The sequence below is a fragment of the Watersipora subatra genome, chromosome 1, assembly GCF_963576615.1.
Source record: "Watersipora subatra chromosome 1, tzWatSuba1.1, whole genome shotgun sequence".
NCBI classification, from domain to species: Eukaryota; Metazoa; Bryozoa; class Gymnolaemata; order Cheilostomatida; family Watersiporidae; genus Watersipora; species Watersipora subatra.
In genome coordinates this window covers 48,809,139-48,826,567 of record NC_088708.1, presented here as the reverse complement: position 1 = coordinate 48,826,567, position 17,429 = coordinate 48,809,139, and the positions used below count along the sequence as shown (strand labels likewise).

General features: G+C 35.0%; 1 protein-coding gene across 1 annotated transcript in view; it reads left to right on the top strand.

The window, feature by feature from the left end:
• The first annotated feature begins 282 nt into the window (after positions 1-282).
• The window catches only part of LOC137388426 (uncharacterized), a 54,032-nt gene continuing 36,885 nt past the window's right edge, over positions 283-17,429 (top strand). Inside the window, exons 1-6 of the mRNA XM_068074914.1 lie at positions 283-358; positions 5,170-5,369; positions 6,360-7,194; positions 10,207-10,364; positions 10,763-10,922; positions 15,601-15,798. Coding sequence (XP_067931015.1) covers positions 283-358; positions 5,170-5,369; positions 6,360-7,194; positions 10,207-10,364; positions 10,763-10,922; positions 15,601-15,798 — 1,627 coding nt within the window. The remainder of the gene's footprint in view (positions 359-5,169; positions 5,370-6,359; positions 7,195-10,206; positions 10,365-10,762; positions 10,923-15,600; positions 15,799-17,429) is intronic.

Below are 17,429 nucleotides of genomic sequence, written 5' to 3'. Positions count from 1 at the left end.
TCATCAATAACTGCTAGCGTGTACTTTTTGTCACATAATTTACAAGCCAACCTCTTGCTGGAGCGACTGACTTACCCACAACAAGTGAGGTTACATACAAGAGTTAACAGTTAAGTTGAAGTTTCATGACTAGCCTAGCTAGTAGATGGTCATGTTTAATTTGCATGCAGAATCTCACTTGTAGAAAAAACTCTTCTTTGCGGTAAAATTCAAAAAAGCTGACGATCATAGATATTGAGAGATAAAGTTATAAAGCTGCTTTTAGGCACGCAGCGCTTCACAATGCCGGTTGGAAGAAATATCGTCTTTTCTCTTCTCACATTCACCGTACTGATATGCAGCCTCCTCTCTCTCGTTGGTAAGTATATGCGCTTCATTTAGTTCTGCCAACAAATCCTGTTGGTTTATTGCACCATTGCAGAAAATCTCAACATCTGAGGATTTCCGACTCTATATTTTCAGCTGGTTTGAAAGAATTGTATCTAACATATTCAGCAAATTATACACTAGCAACATAGAGTATTTTGCAAGAGAAGGTAAGAAAACTATCTTTTCAATGTGTTTGTGTTTCATTGAATTATGAAAATCATGTCTCTTGATTTCTAATGTTTTTAAGTTTCATTATTATGTGTAAGCAATTCCTCGAAGATGGAGTATGACGTCTGCTTATGCAAGCAGAGGCTGTGTGTGTTTTAAAGAGTCATGTTGCGCAAACAAACATTTTTGTTGTATTATTATGTGTCATGCCTTCAACAGTGTAGCATTAAGGGCTGGCTACACACATCGATGAAATGGCTGTTTTGCATAACCGACACGTAGATGATGTTTCAGCAATGCATCATCGGGTGTGTCGATTCCAAAAGAATATGTTTGACGATGTTAGTAAAGATAAAACCAGAGCACCTGTGATTGGCTGAAATGGTTTATTTTAATGATCATAGTATCAATTTTGTTTTATTTATTTTTAAGACAAGCTTGTTCCATTGACAACTACTCAAATGTCCGGCGTTGCACGGGTAATAGAATAATAACCTGATGAATTTGAGTAACTTACTTTGAAAGCTAGATCTTTACTAAAATCTTTAATAAAACGGTACTAGCGTTTTGGGCCAGCTTAAACCATAACTGCCACGAACAACTTTTATCATATTTACTAGGTAAATCAGACATGCTGATTCCGATTTTGTAATCAAAATAAAGATTAGGCCACTAACTTTCAGAGTAATGAAGAACTTTTTATAGCGTTTTAATATCGGTCTCGAAAGCAACACGATCGGCATAACAAGCTCCGCCCATAAATACTTGACGTAACCTAGCTTTTTAGGAACAGAAGTTACGTAGGGATGTTTAGACCGATTTAGAATAATAGATATGGGTGTTTTAAAATCCATTAATATCTAAACTCAGCCTTAAAAATAATATCAGTTTTTTCTGAAAGGTAGATAAGCTATTTAGCATTGCATATTTAAAAAGCGCAATAACAACGCTAGCTCGTGATAAACCCGCGCTTTTTGAGCTCATTTTTCTCGGCGTCCAGCCCATTTAAACGTCATGTAACAAGCTGCGAGCAATTTTAAATAGTTTATATCCCTTTCATAAAAAGCTGAAACTATTTTACAGGCTGGATTTAGATAATAATGGGTTTTAAGACACCCATCTCTATTATTCTAAGTCGGACTAAACATTCCTAACTTCCGTTTCTGAAAAGCTAGGTTTCGTCACATATTTATGGGCGGAGCTTGTAATGCCGATTGTGTTGTTTTTGAAACGGATATTGAAATGCTTTAAAAAAGCCTAAATGACTTTGAAGGTTGGTGGGCTAATCTTTATTTTGAGTACAAAATCGGAATCAGCGTGTCTGATTCACCTAGAAAATACGATAAAAGTTGTTCGTGACAGTTATGGTTTAACAATAGTTAAGCGTAACGGTCAACAGTGTTAGTTATTAACTACAAGCAAGTGCCTTAAGTGTGAGTATCTTAACCAATGTAATGACTATTTGCCTGTCCATGTAGCTTAATGGTTAATTTCGCCGGCTCTAGATCTGGAGGTCTCGAGATCAAATCCAGTGATATATATTAAAGGTAGGGCCACACGTATCGTGTAATTTCAACTAATCTGGGAAATTCCATTCGTACGAAATTTCTGACCTGCGACACGGAGTTTCCCCACCACGGATTCGTACGAAACTAACTTTCAACTAGCCAATCAGAACGCGGTGATAAATTGAAGCCGATTCCGTTTCAATCATTTGCTTCAGTACACAAAAACGTTTTAAGAAAACGACCTTCAACATTCAACTAACCTTTTCAACCGACCAATCAAACAACGATTCGTAGGAATTTCTGACGTTTCGTCCAATTCAGGATTCAATCATCGTGCGCAGCCAATGATGGACGAATTCGTCTAAATGTCAATTCGTACGAATCGTTTCGTCCAAATTTCGCCGATTTCGTGAGAATTTTGTCTCGTGTGGCCCTACCTTAATTGCTGTAACTGGACAAAGGGTTTAACAAAACGACAAAAATAAAGCACTGAAACTTATATATATGGATAAAGATATTCTCACTTGTGACAGATATATGGTGGTCACAGTGTAAATTAGAACTATTCATGAAAGCCTTTAGATTATTGTTTGAGTAATTAAATTTGCTAACACCCTGACTTTCCTATCAAGCACTCAAAGCATTTCTGTACATTGCCGTTTCCATCGTTAACGAACGTCTTTCCTTGTAAAAAAATATAGCGGTGCAAATCACTGTGAAAAGATTATTGCTATCACAATTTTCAATGATCATATTAAATAGCAAGACGCTAACAAAACTTTAATAACAACACTGAAAATCTGACAAGGGCGTCATGACCTTTATGGGACTGAGGCTAATACTCATTGGTCGATCTCATATCAATTAGTAGTGTTGGTGTGTCTAGCCACAACAAATATCAACACTACACCGTAGCTCTACATTTTGTTGGTATAAGTATTGTTGGTGTAAGTATTGTCGGTGTAAGTATTGTCTGTGTAAGTATTGTCGGTGTAAGTATTGTTAGTATAAGTATTGTCGGCATAAGTATTGTCGGCGTAAGTATTGTCGGCGTAAGTGTTGTCGACGTAAGTATTGTCAGCGTAAGTATTGTTGGCGTAAGTATTGTCGGTGTAAGTATTGTCGGTGTAAGTATTGTTGATGTGAGTATTGTCGGAGTATGTATTGTCGGTGTAAGTATTGTCGGTGTAAGTATTTGTTGCGCTGGTTTAGCATTTTTCATGATCCAGTTCATCTACAGATAATAAGGGTATAGTTGGAAGGTTTTATTACAAAGTGTCTGTTCCTAGCAGGCGAATTGTCAATAACAATTGATCGGAGTTAATTGAATTAATCATATACTCCTCTGGTAATGACACTTTCTATTGATTATAAACTGACTGAACTCTTCCGTTAACTTTTACGACGGGCAGCGGAGCCGCTTCTATCATCTTTATATAGCCACTAGTAGGCTACTCTGGTAGTCTGGAGCACCGTGTGAGATCGTCATGAGTGCCAATAAAGCACAGAGAATAAGTATGTGCACAATTATTATGAGTCCTGAAGGAATGTTTTGTGCAGGTGGTAGTTTGCTAGGTGGCAAAGCAGGATGTCGAAGGTTCAAATCCTGTATGACGCAATCCCTTCCCAACGTCCAACTGTGGCTTTGGACGGATGGATATGGCCCTTATTATAGTAAAGACTAGCAAGCTGGTGGTCTGATGCACCATGAGAGACCATCATGTGTAATAACTATGTGTACAACTAGCATTACATCTATAGTAGTACCCTGGTAGTCTGGTGTGCCATGAGAGATTATCAGGTGTAATAACTATGTGTATAATTAACATTACATCTATAGTAGTACCCTGGCAGTCTAGTGTGCCATGAGAGATTATCAGGTGTAATAGCTATGTGTACAACTAGCATTACATCTATAGTAGTACCCTGGCAGTCTGGTGTGCCATGAGAGATTATCAGGTGTAATAACTACGTGTACAATTAACATTACATCTATAGTAGTACCCTGATAGTCTGGTGTGCCATGAGAGATTATCAGGTGTAATAACTATATGTACAATTAACATTACATTCATAGTAGGACCCTGGTAGTCTGGTGTGCCATGAGAGATTATCAGGTGTAATAACTATGTGTATAATTAACATTACATCCATAGTAGTACCCTGGTAGTCTGGTGTGCCATGAGAGATTATCAGGTGTAATAACTATGTGTACAATTAACATTACATCCATAGTAGTACCCTGACAGTCTGGTGTGCCATGAGAGATTATCAGGTGTAATAACTATGTGTACAATTAACATTACATCCACAGTAGTACCCTGACAGTCTGGTGTGCCATGAGAGATTATCAGGTGTAATAACTATGTGTACAATTAACATTACATCCATAGTAGTACCCTAGCAGTCTGGTGTGCCATGAGAGATTATCAGGTGTAATAACTATGTGTATAATTAACATTACATCTATAGTAGTACCCTGGTAGTCTGGTGTGCCATGAGAGATTATCAGTTGTAATAGCTATGTGCACAATTACTCCATGATGCGACAAGGCGATTGAGTGTCACAGGTTGCAGCGTCTCTGGCTAAAAAGCCGAATATACGAGTTCGATTTTCATGAGGCGCAATCCTTTTTTCTAACGCTTCAGATATACGGACGGGCGTAGCTCTTATTATAGCAAAGGTTTATTAATACTAAAATTTGGTGATTAGAAGTTGTAAGACAAGCATAAGTACTAATTATCCTTCAACCATCATTTTTTCAGGTTCCTTGGACAAGCAACGCACTATGACTGCTCTCTTGGTTGCAGTAACTCTAGCAGTCATAGTTTCCAGCTCATTCGAGTTCCCTATCAATCAGCTTTATCAATAGCTATGTAGCAATATCAATAGCTATGTAGAAATATCAATAGCTGTGTAGCGATATCAATTTCTGTTCTTCAGGTTGGATAGCTAATAGTTTAATTACGATTATCAGCGTTGGAGAACTTTCTGGTGAACTGTAATGCTGGGATAGTAACGTTCGTTCGGAAGAAATGTTTAGAGATTATAGTATGATGACCGTTGTACATTCGCTAATTTGATTACACGCTGATTGCATATAATCCTTATTGGCTTTTCTAGGTGGTCTGGCTGACAATCTGGGAACCGAGTTTCTTGTTGTCTTCATGAGAAATGAAGTGGAGAATCCTTTGAACATCCCGTTAGAACTGTTTATCACCACTTCTCGTACCATCCCTGTTCAGGTCACAGTCACCACTCCTGGCTATCTTGAGGCCCCTACTAGTATTAGAACTACCGTTGTCTCCGGTCAAGTCCAAAAGGTAAACTGAATATTGTGAAAAAGTGAAAACTATCCACATCTATGAAGATCTGATTTCTCAGTAGTTAAAAGTTAGAAGAAGAGAGTCTTGGTACTGTAGAATTCAGTCTGCAGCTTATATTTGTAGCTTAAGTCTTTTCATTCGTTTGATATACATGTAGTTTGTAATGAAGCCAATAGACCGTCACTAAATATAGACTAAGATGTACATCAATATGATTTTAACTAAATACACACTTCATAAAAAAGACTCAAAATGTATTCCTCGTGTTATTTTGTATATAAATACAGTTCTGTTGTCATTTATTCTGTCAACACATTGAATGCATGTCTATCTAATTTAATTACAAACAAGCACAGAGTTCCTACCTAAAAGTCTTGTGAGATGTATACATATCACTCATCACTTGAAATCTCTCTACTTTCTGTAAATTGAATAAAACATACGTACATTTGTAGATGGCAGAAAGCATTATTTTACTGACTCTTTTTTACTTGTCCTTTGCTTAGCTTTCCGGTTTACCTAATCTAAAATGATATCACTTGAAACTAATTTTACTGTATATGCGTACACACTATTTCATCGTCTAAGACTCATAATGACACAATCAAACTTTTGTATTGATTTGTAAATCTCTTAACCGATATTCAATAACCGATATTCAGAAGATTTGGTCACCCACCATTTTAATTAGAAAAATTATTAGCTCTAACCATATTCATAATAATAATTCATAATTTATGTTAAACATCACTTGATAAGATATCACTAATAGGCCTAATTCTTGTTTAGCTTTTATTGCAGTGGCTTGATTTTAACAAAGTCAATGTAGTTCTTTAGCTCTTTTACAAAATCAACATTTTATGTTTTGTTTTCATGTTTGCTGTCTGTTAAAAGCGGCCCAGAAATTCCCAAGCTTCGGATTGCACAGTTAAATCTCATACCAGGTATCAGCTACCTGTTGCTGAACATACCTGAATACGCTTGTAGATAGATCTGAGCTACTTGCTGAGGCTGCGGTGGGTTCAGATCGAGAACAAAGTTGTCTACGTACAAGCTGACAATGAGATTGCAGTCTATGGCCTCAATAAAGAAAAACACTCGACAGATGGCTTTCTCGTCTATCCAACAGATGTAATTGGCTACGACTATTACACAGTGTCACACACCCCTACCAACTCGTACACAGTCTTTGCGCTGGCTACCAAGTTTGACGATACTCGTATCACGATTACCTTTCCTCCCATGCAAGATAATATTCCGTTGAACATAGCGTACGACAATAGAATTATTACTAATAACGATGTGCTAAATATTACCCTCAATGCGTTTCAGAGCTTTCAATGTTTGACACTCGATAATGCTGATTTGACTGGCACTCGAATTGTATCAAATCTGCCTATTGCAGCATTTTCTGGTAATGTCCGCACTTGGGTAGGAGCGAAGACTTCGCGAGATCACTTGGCTACCCAGCTACCTCCCGTACAGGCATATGGTAAAGTCTTTCCTATAATACCAACACCAGGTCGTTCACTCGGTGATATAGTGAGAGTTGTGTCCTCCGTCGCTAACACTCGTATATCAGTGGAAAGCAGCTCAACCATGACGTATGAAATTGCGGCTGCTGGCAGCTATGTGGACTTTGAAATAGCTAGCAATGTGAGTAGTACATTAACCTCTGACCATCCAGTAATGGTCGTGCAGATTGTTCAAAGCCAGGAGAAGACAACAAATCAGGAGTCAGATCCGACCATGTTTATCGTGACGGCCATCTCTCAGTATATGTTTGACTACGTGTTCAGCACACCGCAATACTATGATGGAGGTATGTATATGAAAACTAAAAAGATATTACTTACTTGTAAGTTTAGTTTCCACTAAAACTATTGCTCATGGTGGTTTTGGAAATGCAAATCTGTTTGCTGGATTCTTAGCAAGTCTAAATGTACTTAGAGATGAACTTCCATGACATTTTTGTAGAATTCACCAAAAATTATTGGTATTTTTCTATCATTTGCGATTGTTTTGATGTTTGAGGTGATTTGACTGGTAGGATGAGACGTTTGAAGAATAAGATCGACAAAACTTGATCGCTTTTAAAACGCTTGATTGATTGTTGTAGAAACATTAATTGATTCTTCGATGTAACTAAGACAACCACACTCAAGGTTGTCATTTTATACTTTCAGTTTCAAAGAACTAGCCATCGTTATTACCTTTTCATTTACATGGTTGTTTTATATCATTCTTAGCTGCAAAGTTTATTTGTTATTGTTACCGCTTTAAGCACAGTTGAAACTATTCAAGGTTTGGGCTACTTTACTAGCCTTAACTTTCTGCAAGTTCAGTATAGCAGCATCTTGATGATCACTGCTTGCTATGCTTATATACTACACTATATACACAATCTATGTTAATAAATAAATCCAAGTATTTGTTGGTCTGTCATCTGTATGTCCAGTTATAGCAATAAAGTTATAGGAATGAACAAACTGCTTCGCACTGGAATTGAACTCGAAAACACCAGTTTTGTGAAAAACAAGCCACAATGCCCATTATAGATTTCAAAATCGCTCTTTTGCTTGATTTGAGCGTTTTAACCTTGATCATCCTCACCCTCATAACTTGAAACATCCTCGCAGTCAGATCACCTCAAGCATCAAAAACAATTGCTATTAATAGAAAATTACCAATATTTTTTGACGAATCTTACTAAAATTTTGTGTAAGTTCATCTTTTTAAGCGGTCAATTTACTTTACTATATATTTATATGTCTACTACTGAATGCCCAGCGTTGCCTGAGTAATAACAATGTCTGCACAAAAGATTTATTTTTATTTAACATATACAACCAACCAACAATATATAATTACCATTCTAACTTTAAAACTTCATATCATGAAAAAAGTGTTTTGTGCAGTTCAAATAAATTAAGAGAAAAAACTAAAACAACTGAGAAGGTATTTAAATGTGAAATAATTAGCAAGTAATAGCAAGATAAATCATGATTTGTTACAATGGTTACAATGAAAAGTGAATTGATATTGATACAGTTAAAACGAAATGATAAAACAAAATACAAATCATAATTATGTTAAATTAATAATAACAATGAGTACATAGAAATGTGTGTATATAAAAGAGGTTACTGTTGCTGCAGAAGTTATCCATCAAAATTTTGAATACGACTGAATAATTGTATAGCTTTACAAGTTTAAGAGAGTGAGGATTAACTGATAATTATAACCTTACACTATAATACAGTAAAATAGTATAGTAACTACATTTGTTCTAAAGTGTGGTTGGTTAAATCATGAATTTGTGGAATTCGAAGGAGAAATGTGTAAGATAATACACAAACCAATACTGTAATGAACTTTTAGGGTGCACGCGAGTAGCGATCTCTATATTCATCAGTTGAAGAAAGGAAATTGGGCGTGTTAGTGTACTTTATCCATATTCACACAAACAACAATTTTTTAAATAAAATTGATCAAAAATTGTTTGTTATATAAAAAATTAGTTTTAATTAAAGAACTTAAAACTGTAAATAAAGAAAGGAGGTGAAGTTTTGTTCGTAGTCAATGATTGTGACAAGCAAGCTGTCCAGCACGCAAGCCAGCTCAAGCGCACGTTTTAAAAACACAAATTTTTAAACCGAACACAGCTCACAGAAAAACTCGTTTGAGACTATTGCATCGGTAAAATTTTGGTAAAAAAATGCACCTCCCAGCAATCGAGCCGGGTGCATGCAAATGCATGGATATGAAACCAAGCGCATTTTAATTGGGATGTGTGATAAATATGAGTTCTACGCCGTAGAGCTGCAAGATTACTGCGCGGTGTTGTGGGTTACAGATGTGTTTTAAGTTCCGGTTTACCGAGTTTGATCCCAGTACCATGTGGATTTTTCATTGCTAAATTTTAATTGCTATAACTGACCAACAAAAAACAAACAAAAGAAAAAAAACGTTAAGATGTAGGATGGAAGTCAGCCTTAAAGGCCCTTTTCAAGAGGTTTAAATGGTTTATGAAACTTAAGGGTAAGTTGTAAAATCATAAGTCAGCATTCACTCTTATCATGGCATCATGATACTTTGCACTATTACAGGCAGCTATGAGAACTGGTTGATGCTGGCAGCGTATAGCTATGACATCACAGGTCTCATGTTGGACAATAGACCTCTTGCAGAACTACATCCCATCTGGTCACCATTACCAGGTAAAGTGAACACTTATGATAATATGCTACTCATCTGGGAATACAAATTTAGTAAAACAAATTCTGTAAGCATTTAGTCCGGCTAAAGCTGAAAAAAATAGATTTAATTTAATTTACTATCAAGAAATTTCATCTTACTAGATTATTAGATATTTTCTCACTGTATGGTGTTAGTGCCTTACAGTGGAAAAATATGCCACTCACTTATGTCATGTAGTTATTGCTTGCCTAAGGCTTGTTTAAAGATATGATTGCGTCAAAAAAGTCGATCAAATAAAATTAAGACCAATAAAAGGCTAAAACATCAGCTACAATTTGATGTCATTTTTGGATTTTCTACGTGTACCTTAAAGGGGTATGCATAGCATAACGAACAAAATACAACCTGTTGTAAAATGAAGCGCATGATAAGCATGAGAAATAAGAATTAGAGTTGCGTCTGCATGCCGCTTTCAGCAATACATGTATAATCCAATCAGACAAAAATTTGCTAAAAGTTATGCGGCCATCAATTCATCTGTTGGACATTGATCTTTGCCTCAGCAGTTTTTCATTATCCAAATTACAGTTCTTCGTATTCTCTGGTATTCATGCAACTTATGTGTCTGCTGTAGGGACGGATCTCGTAGGTACCCAGCTGCGCATTGAGGAAGGTGCGCATGCCGTACGTCACATATCACCTGTTGCAAGGTTCAGTGGCTATGTCTATGGGACAGCTGATAAGGAAAGCTATTCTTTTCAGATTGGTACTCGCATGGCACCCATAAATCAGGTATATGGAGTCATCTCCTCTCTTGCTGACATTGGCCAATTACATTGGTCAATTATTGGTTCTAGTGAAGTATGTCGTTGAGTTTGTTCTACTGTTCTAATAGCCCTTGCTCCATGCTACTGCTCTATTTTTTTAAAATAATTAAACACATTTTCATTTATATAATATTTCTGTAAAATCTTTTAAAAATAAACTGAATAATATAACAATATAATAATAATAAAGCTAAATACAATAAATAAATTAAATATCAACATGATCATTTGGAACATTTAATGCAACTTTATGTACATCTAGTTGTTATTTGATCATCGGTGAAGTTTTCTGTGTTGTCACATTTTCTAGTAAAGATTTTTAAAGTTGTAATATTGTATGTATATGGTTTATGTTTTTTGTAGCCATGTGTACCTACTGCTTCACTGTTTGGGGATGGGGTGGATAATGATTGCGATGGTGCGATAGACGAGGAACTGTGTACTGGTGAAAGCATAAACACCGATACTGATGGTGATGGCATGGTAGATGAGGATTGTTCTATCAATAGAGACATTCAACAAGGTAACAACATGAGATCTACTATACTTCAGTCAACCTACATGTAAAGTCTTTGGTTAATTAATCATGGATAAGTCCCTATTTCTCCATATCTAACTAAACAAGAATATTGCAGAGTTCACCAAGTTCCTATAATCACATCAGGTAAACTAACAGCCTAAGCAGGAACTATACTACTAGTGAAGCTGAAGAAATGTTGCGTTACCGCTCTTTTCATTTCAGGAAGTCAAAACAAATTGAACAATCGGAGACACTTACACAAATAGGTCATGCTGTTTTTACTTCTTGTCGAGTCATCTAAACTGACTAAAATCCTGTTTAGTGTTTGGATACTGCTAGCATTATTTTGCAAAGAAAAAAACTGAAATTATACACACATTTAACAAGGTAATATCACTGTGAAGTGCAGTAGGCTATATAAAACATTTGCTATATGATACCATACCATTTGTAAGCCTCTGATTTGAATATGTATATAATAACCCTAGAATTTATTTGTGTACAGCTAACATATCTACCGGTCATCTTTGACAAAAAATAAATATGAAATATAATGCGACAACTGCAAATTGCAGAAACCTTAAATAATTTTGGTATGTCATCTTATTTTTAGCAAAAGAAAAAAAAGCAAAAACTTGCAGAGTTTTGTGATAAAACCTCATCATAAATTAATAAATTAATTAAAATATAGTATTTTAAATCATCTATGATATTTCCTTAAATGAAGTAATGTTTAATAGAGTGTATAGAGTAACCCAGCTTATGGTGAATTTTATAAGTGAAATTAACGAAATGATTTCTAATTTTTCAACTTTAAACTAGGATACTTTGAAATGTAGGTGTTTCCTCTTTATTTTAAACCTTTTTAAAATGTTTGGAGCTGAGTTTCTGGTAACGGGATTATTTGTGTTAGATAGTCTTATTTTGATAAAGATTATCTGTTATTAGAAATCAATGCTATATGTATATTTCAAATTTTCTGTTTCTGCATACAACTAGGTATAAACCTGGCATTAGACTTTTGTATAGGTTTCGATATGGTGGTGGAGAAAGAAAAGCACTTGCCCAGTGCAATTGCAAAAAATCATGCATTATTGAAATCTTTTCAGGTCAATGCGCAAGCCCTTCCCAGGTTTCTTTCTGCTTTTGATACACAGTTTGAATATATTTATGTAGCTCTTTGACAATCTGAGCTAATTTAGAAGTTATACAATGTCGCTCCCAAGGGTGATTCAGTGGTATATCATACAAGTGCCTTAAATACGCACCGGACACGTGCGTTTCTATTATGTATTTTTAAAAACCTTGCGTCCTGTCTAAAGCGTGTTAAATAATTAAACTGATTTTAAATTATTCCTCTGGTTACTTAAAATGAACATAAAGTAAACTGATAATAAATTGGTCAAAGAAAAAGTATAAATAATAACAAAGAGATAACGTCTCAGTTAAGTTGAGTTGTTATAATTAACAACATTTTAAAGGCATCTTACATTCATGAAAGTTTGCTTGGTTTTGTAGAATCTTAATGAGCAACATATAGTTGTACTATATCTTTGAGGAGACAACTATTCATGTTTTTAAGTTATGTTCTGACATTTTCGATCACCTTTTTCACATGGCTAAAAATTTAGTCATTTTAGCTCAACCTCATGTTTAGTCCAGAGTTTAAAAGTTGTCTGCCAATTTATAGTCGTATCAGTAAACATAGTCCAACGAATAGCTTGTCATCGTACAATAGAATATCAGTAATGATTGCGGTTGGGTTATTACTGATCAACAATGTAGATCAGTAATAACTTAACCACTATTGAAAACTTTTATTGAGATTTTTCTTCCTATGAACTATTTGATCTGTATAAAGTCTCTTTTAGAGATATGAATTTCATTTAGCAAATCTATGAACAATCTCACCGTTTCAAAAGGAATATAACAAACTTTCTTTGCTTTAAACAGCAAATTTATAGTCACACCGATTGTACTAGTGTTAAACTCCAGCTAGCCTTTATGCTGGTTTGAAGCAGTTTTTTTTAATTAATCAACCATTAGCTGACCACATTAATTTTAACTATTATATCATTGTTTTTATTAATTATGCACAACCATGACCAAAATGATAATAACAAAACTTGTAAAGATTCCACATAGCAATCATCTGTGCGCAGCTAATATATTTAAATAGTCTAAAATCATGTTTATTGTTTGAAACTGTTAGCATTATTTTGCAGAGAAAAAAATGAAATTAAACACGCATTTAACAAAGTGATATCACTGTGAAGTGCAGTAGGCTATATAAAATATTTGCTATATGATACCAGCTCCATTTGTAAGCCTCTTATTAGAATGCGTATATAATAACCTTAGTATTTATTTGTGCACAGCTAATATATTCACCGGGCATCTTTGACAAAAATGAAATATAAAGTAAAATGCGGCAAATGAAAGTTGCAGCAATTTTAAATACTTTTGCTATCTTATTTTATTTCTTGGTAAAAAATAAAAATCCAAAGTTTGCAGGCTTTTATGACAAAACCTCATCATAAATAAGTAATTTTTTCAAAATAATGCATTTGAATGCATTTATGACATCTCTTTGTAAAAAGTAGAATTTAATACAATGCATAAAGCAAAATTTTACCTAGTTTATGGGAGATTTTATAAATGCAATTAACTAAATGGTTTTAGTTTTCATAAACATTCTCAGATTATAAAGTTTATTATAAACTGTGATTAAAATGTGGCATAATATAATGCTTTGCTACATTTTTTATTCCTCTCCAAGAAAACTGTCATAATAGCTAGTTAGTCTTGAGTATGGAGAGTTGTCCCACCTTGGTGTGTCATATTATCTTAATCACTCATAAATACATTTATAACGATGAATATTGCAGATAAGTATCCTGATAATGGTAAGGTATACTGGAAACTAGAAATTTATTTTGAATATCAGCCTGTCGTACTGGATTTGTAAACTATTAGAATGTTTTGGCATCTGCTTGTAGCAAACAATTGGCTAGCGTTGGAAGTGGAGTGCTTCATCATGCTAACACTGTATTCTAATCGCGTATATTTGTGTTAAGCTAAGCTATATTTGGTTCTTGATCAGGTGTTCCAGACAGCGGAGGGCGACAGTTTGTGATATTCTTCATGGAAAATGCTGTAGAAGCACCTCTTTACTTACCTCTGGAGGTCTACGTAACACCGTTGAGAGCTGCAATCACCTCTGTACAGATTGATAGCCCCCGGTGGTTTGAGCCTTCCATTTATCAGACAGCAGAGGTAAAACAACTCTTGATTTTCTAACACTTTTTACAGCTTCACAAACATTCAAACCTGCCTATTTAATTATATTTAAGAATTCCCTAGTAATTTAATTTTTTACTTCACTAATATTAATATTATTAGTTGTGAGATTTATATACTATAAAAGTGATATTTTATTGCTGATATATCTAGTATCCCAAAGTACTCTAGATTATACGCCTTATGTTAATCTTCATCATTGTAAAAGAAAATACAGGGTCACAATGTATATGTACACCTTAGCTCGACAAATATCCTCTTCCATATTTTGTACCAGAATGATGTCATCAGTGTGTATTACATGTAGGTCGCATTTGGCATAGTAGATGTATTCTACATTCCCTACACCATGCGTGAGACTGGCACGGGAATGACTAGCAAGGCCCTGTTCATTACATCTGATGCCGACGTGTCGGTTTATGCTGTGAATAAGGAGAGGTACTCTGCTGATGCATTTCTTGCTCTGCCTATTGATGTGCTTGGAAAGGACTATTATGCAGGTATGCCCTGATGTAGAGCAACCACCTGTAGTCAGTGGCAAAGATATGGCCCTGATGCAGCTCAGCCACCTGTTGCCAGTGTCAAAGGTATGGCCCTGGCGGATTAACCACCTGTAGTCAGTGTCACGCACTGTAGGCAAGTTACTAATTTTCAATGTTTTAGGTATCAATTAGTAAAGAGCAACTACCTGCTCTCGCTGCAAGCCTATCATTACATGGTTCAGATTTTAATAGTTAAAATTTTGAGCGCTTTCTTTTTATTTAGATAATACTTTGTAAGAATTCTAACTGTCAGAACTACTAAAAAAGCAATTTTGTCGACTTTAACGATGTACTTGCATAAAATTCCAGTAGATTTGATCAGGAAGTATATTGGTATTTTCCTATTATTATTGATTGCTTTTAATTTTTGAGGTGATCTGACTGCCAGAATGTTTTAAAATTAAAATTGGCAAAACTTGATTGCGACTAAAACGTTCTGAAAGTGTGATTATGTCTTATATTATATCAGACATAATCGCATTCAACCTTGATATGTACACCATAAGCTATCACAGTCTAGCTTACAGTAAAACAGTTAAATTTACTAAAGACATTGCTGCCGAAAAATCGGTTTGTAACAATATTACTACGAAAAAAAGGAAGATAATGAACTAAGTTCAAACCTTGTACTCTGACCTCTCTGTAATTTTCACATGAAATAATACGAAGTATATTTCGTGTCAGTTAAGTAACATTGAGTGAGAGTTTTCTTACATGATCTTCTACCACATAGCTGATAGAAGCCCTACTGTGTCTTTTATAAAGTACATCATAAATAATCATGATCATTTTCACCCCTCTAAATCCGATGCTGTAACCAATATAAATCTGTGTTTTAGTGACCCACTGGCCTAACTCAGACTCATCCCTCTGTCAGATCGGAGTCATAGGTGTGAGTGATGGCACTCGTGTCAACATTACCTTCCCCGTCGACAAGGCTGGCCTGCAGGTGGAGTACAATGATCAAATCTATGGAAATGGTGATACTCTGTCAGTTGTTATGAACAGATATTCTACCCTGCAGCTCCAAAGTAGAGGTAGATTTGTTCACCTTTTTTTTCTCCGTGTACTTTCTTTGAATCACTCTATTGCTCAATGAGTAGTCCTTGTTTGTTGCATAGTAGAGAATGCATAGTGACATAACTCAATAATTACACATTGGATATGATGATGTTTAGAACAGAATATGTTGTAGCTTGATTATAGAAATGTTGAAATAGATGGCATTTTTAGTTTTTTTCCAAAGCTTCTGCTAGGCTTTCACAAAAAGTTTAACAGAAGCTAGGCAGGCTGTAAGACTGTTAGGTTGACATCCTGTTCGCCAATGGCTAACAAGCCATAAGCTAACAGGCCACAGGCTGTTAGCCTATAGCCTGTTAGGCCGGAGTTGTTAATTTACAAAATATATTAGAAGAAGTACTCTGTCTGAGAATGATTTCCCAATTTGAATGATCGGCTGTTTAAATGTCGGATCAAGTTTTGCAGTTGGTACCTTTTGTATTTATGTTTCTGCTTTAAACAAATCCTTTAGACAAGGATTAAAATCTTGCTGGCTGTTGTTTATGTATTGGCCATGTGAAGATTTGCCTGCCCACTAACTAGCAGAAATTTAAATTCATCTGGTTTGCATTATCATCATAGATTCATCATCTTTTCTGGTTTGGTCTTTACCACAAATAATTTGTTGAACAATGAGCTTGTATTTTTGCTCGAAATAGTTTTCTGCAGGATTTTATAAAACATGCTGTACGCATTTGTTGCACACACGTTATTATTTTGAAGGAATAAGTAATTGTAGTTTGAGAGTTGTATTCCCCTTGTTTGCTTGCATGCATGTAGAACAATTCTTATGTTCTGCTGTTAGCAAAAGTTGTTGACAAGAACACGTACATGTATGTTACCCCAAAATTAAAGGAGTTATGACATTTATGAAAATAGTTAAGGGTAGACAACTTCTTTTAATTGAAGAGTAATTTTCCTGTGAAACTGCCTATGATCTTTTGGTATGCTTGAGCATGAGCTGTAACATATGTCAATAACAAGCAGAAAGTCTTTTCATTATTGTTATGTAACGGGCTATCTATTCGCCTAGCTAAAGAATTTAGTTTTTTGAGCAACCCATTATTGCAGCAGTCATTTTACTGGTCAAATTCTTCAAGAACTTTGTTCAAGTTAGCTTAATATATATGAAAACAAATCTTACCTCTAAAGTAATTGTGGAGGTGTTGGGCTATCACCTAAAATTCTGGATGACATCTGGATGACCATTGCTATGAATTTGAGCATTATTATATTACTATTGCGGCAGTTCAAAAGTTAGCAAACTTTAATATGTAGTATTGTTTTTGTTTTCACCCAACTTGTTTAAATATTAAAAACAGCACATGCCAAGTCTCCCCTTTTTAGCTGCAGTAAAACTAAAAAAACAAAACATTATGTTATACTTTTTCACTATTCATGCATATACAAAGTATTGCATAGTCAGCAATTAAAATCTGTAGTTATCAGCATTCCATCGTCCCTTCACAAAAAGTGCAGACTAAGGGAGGCAAATCCATAATATTTGTTGTATAAATTCAAGCATGAAAAGGTTATTACTGTAATAAACTTAAAAATGGTCATGTATTATCTAAAATATTGGTTAGGCATGTTCAGTTATTTATTCCAA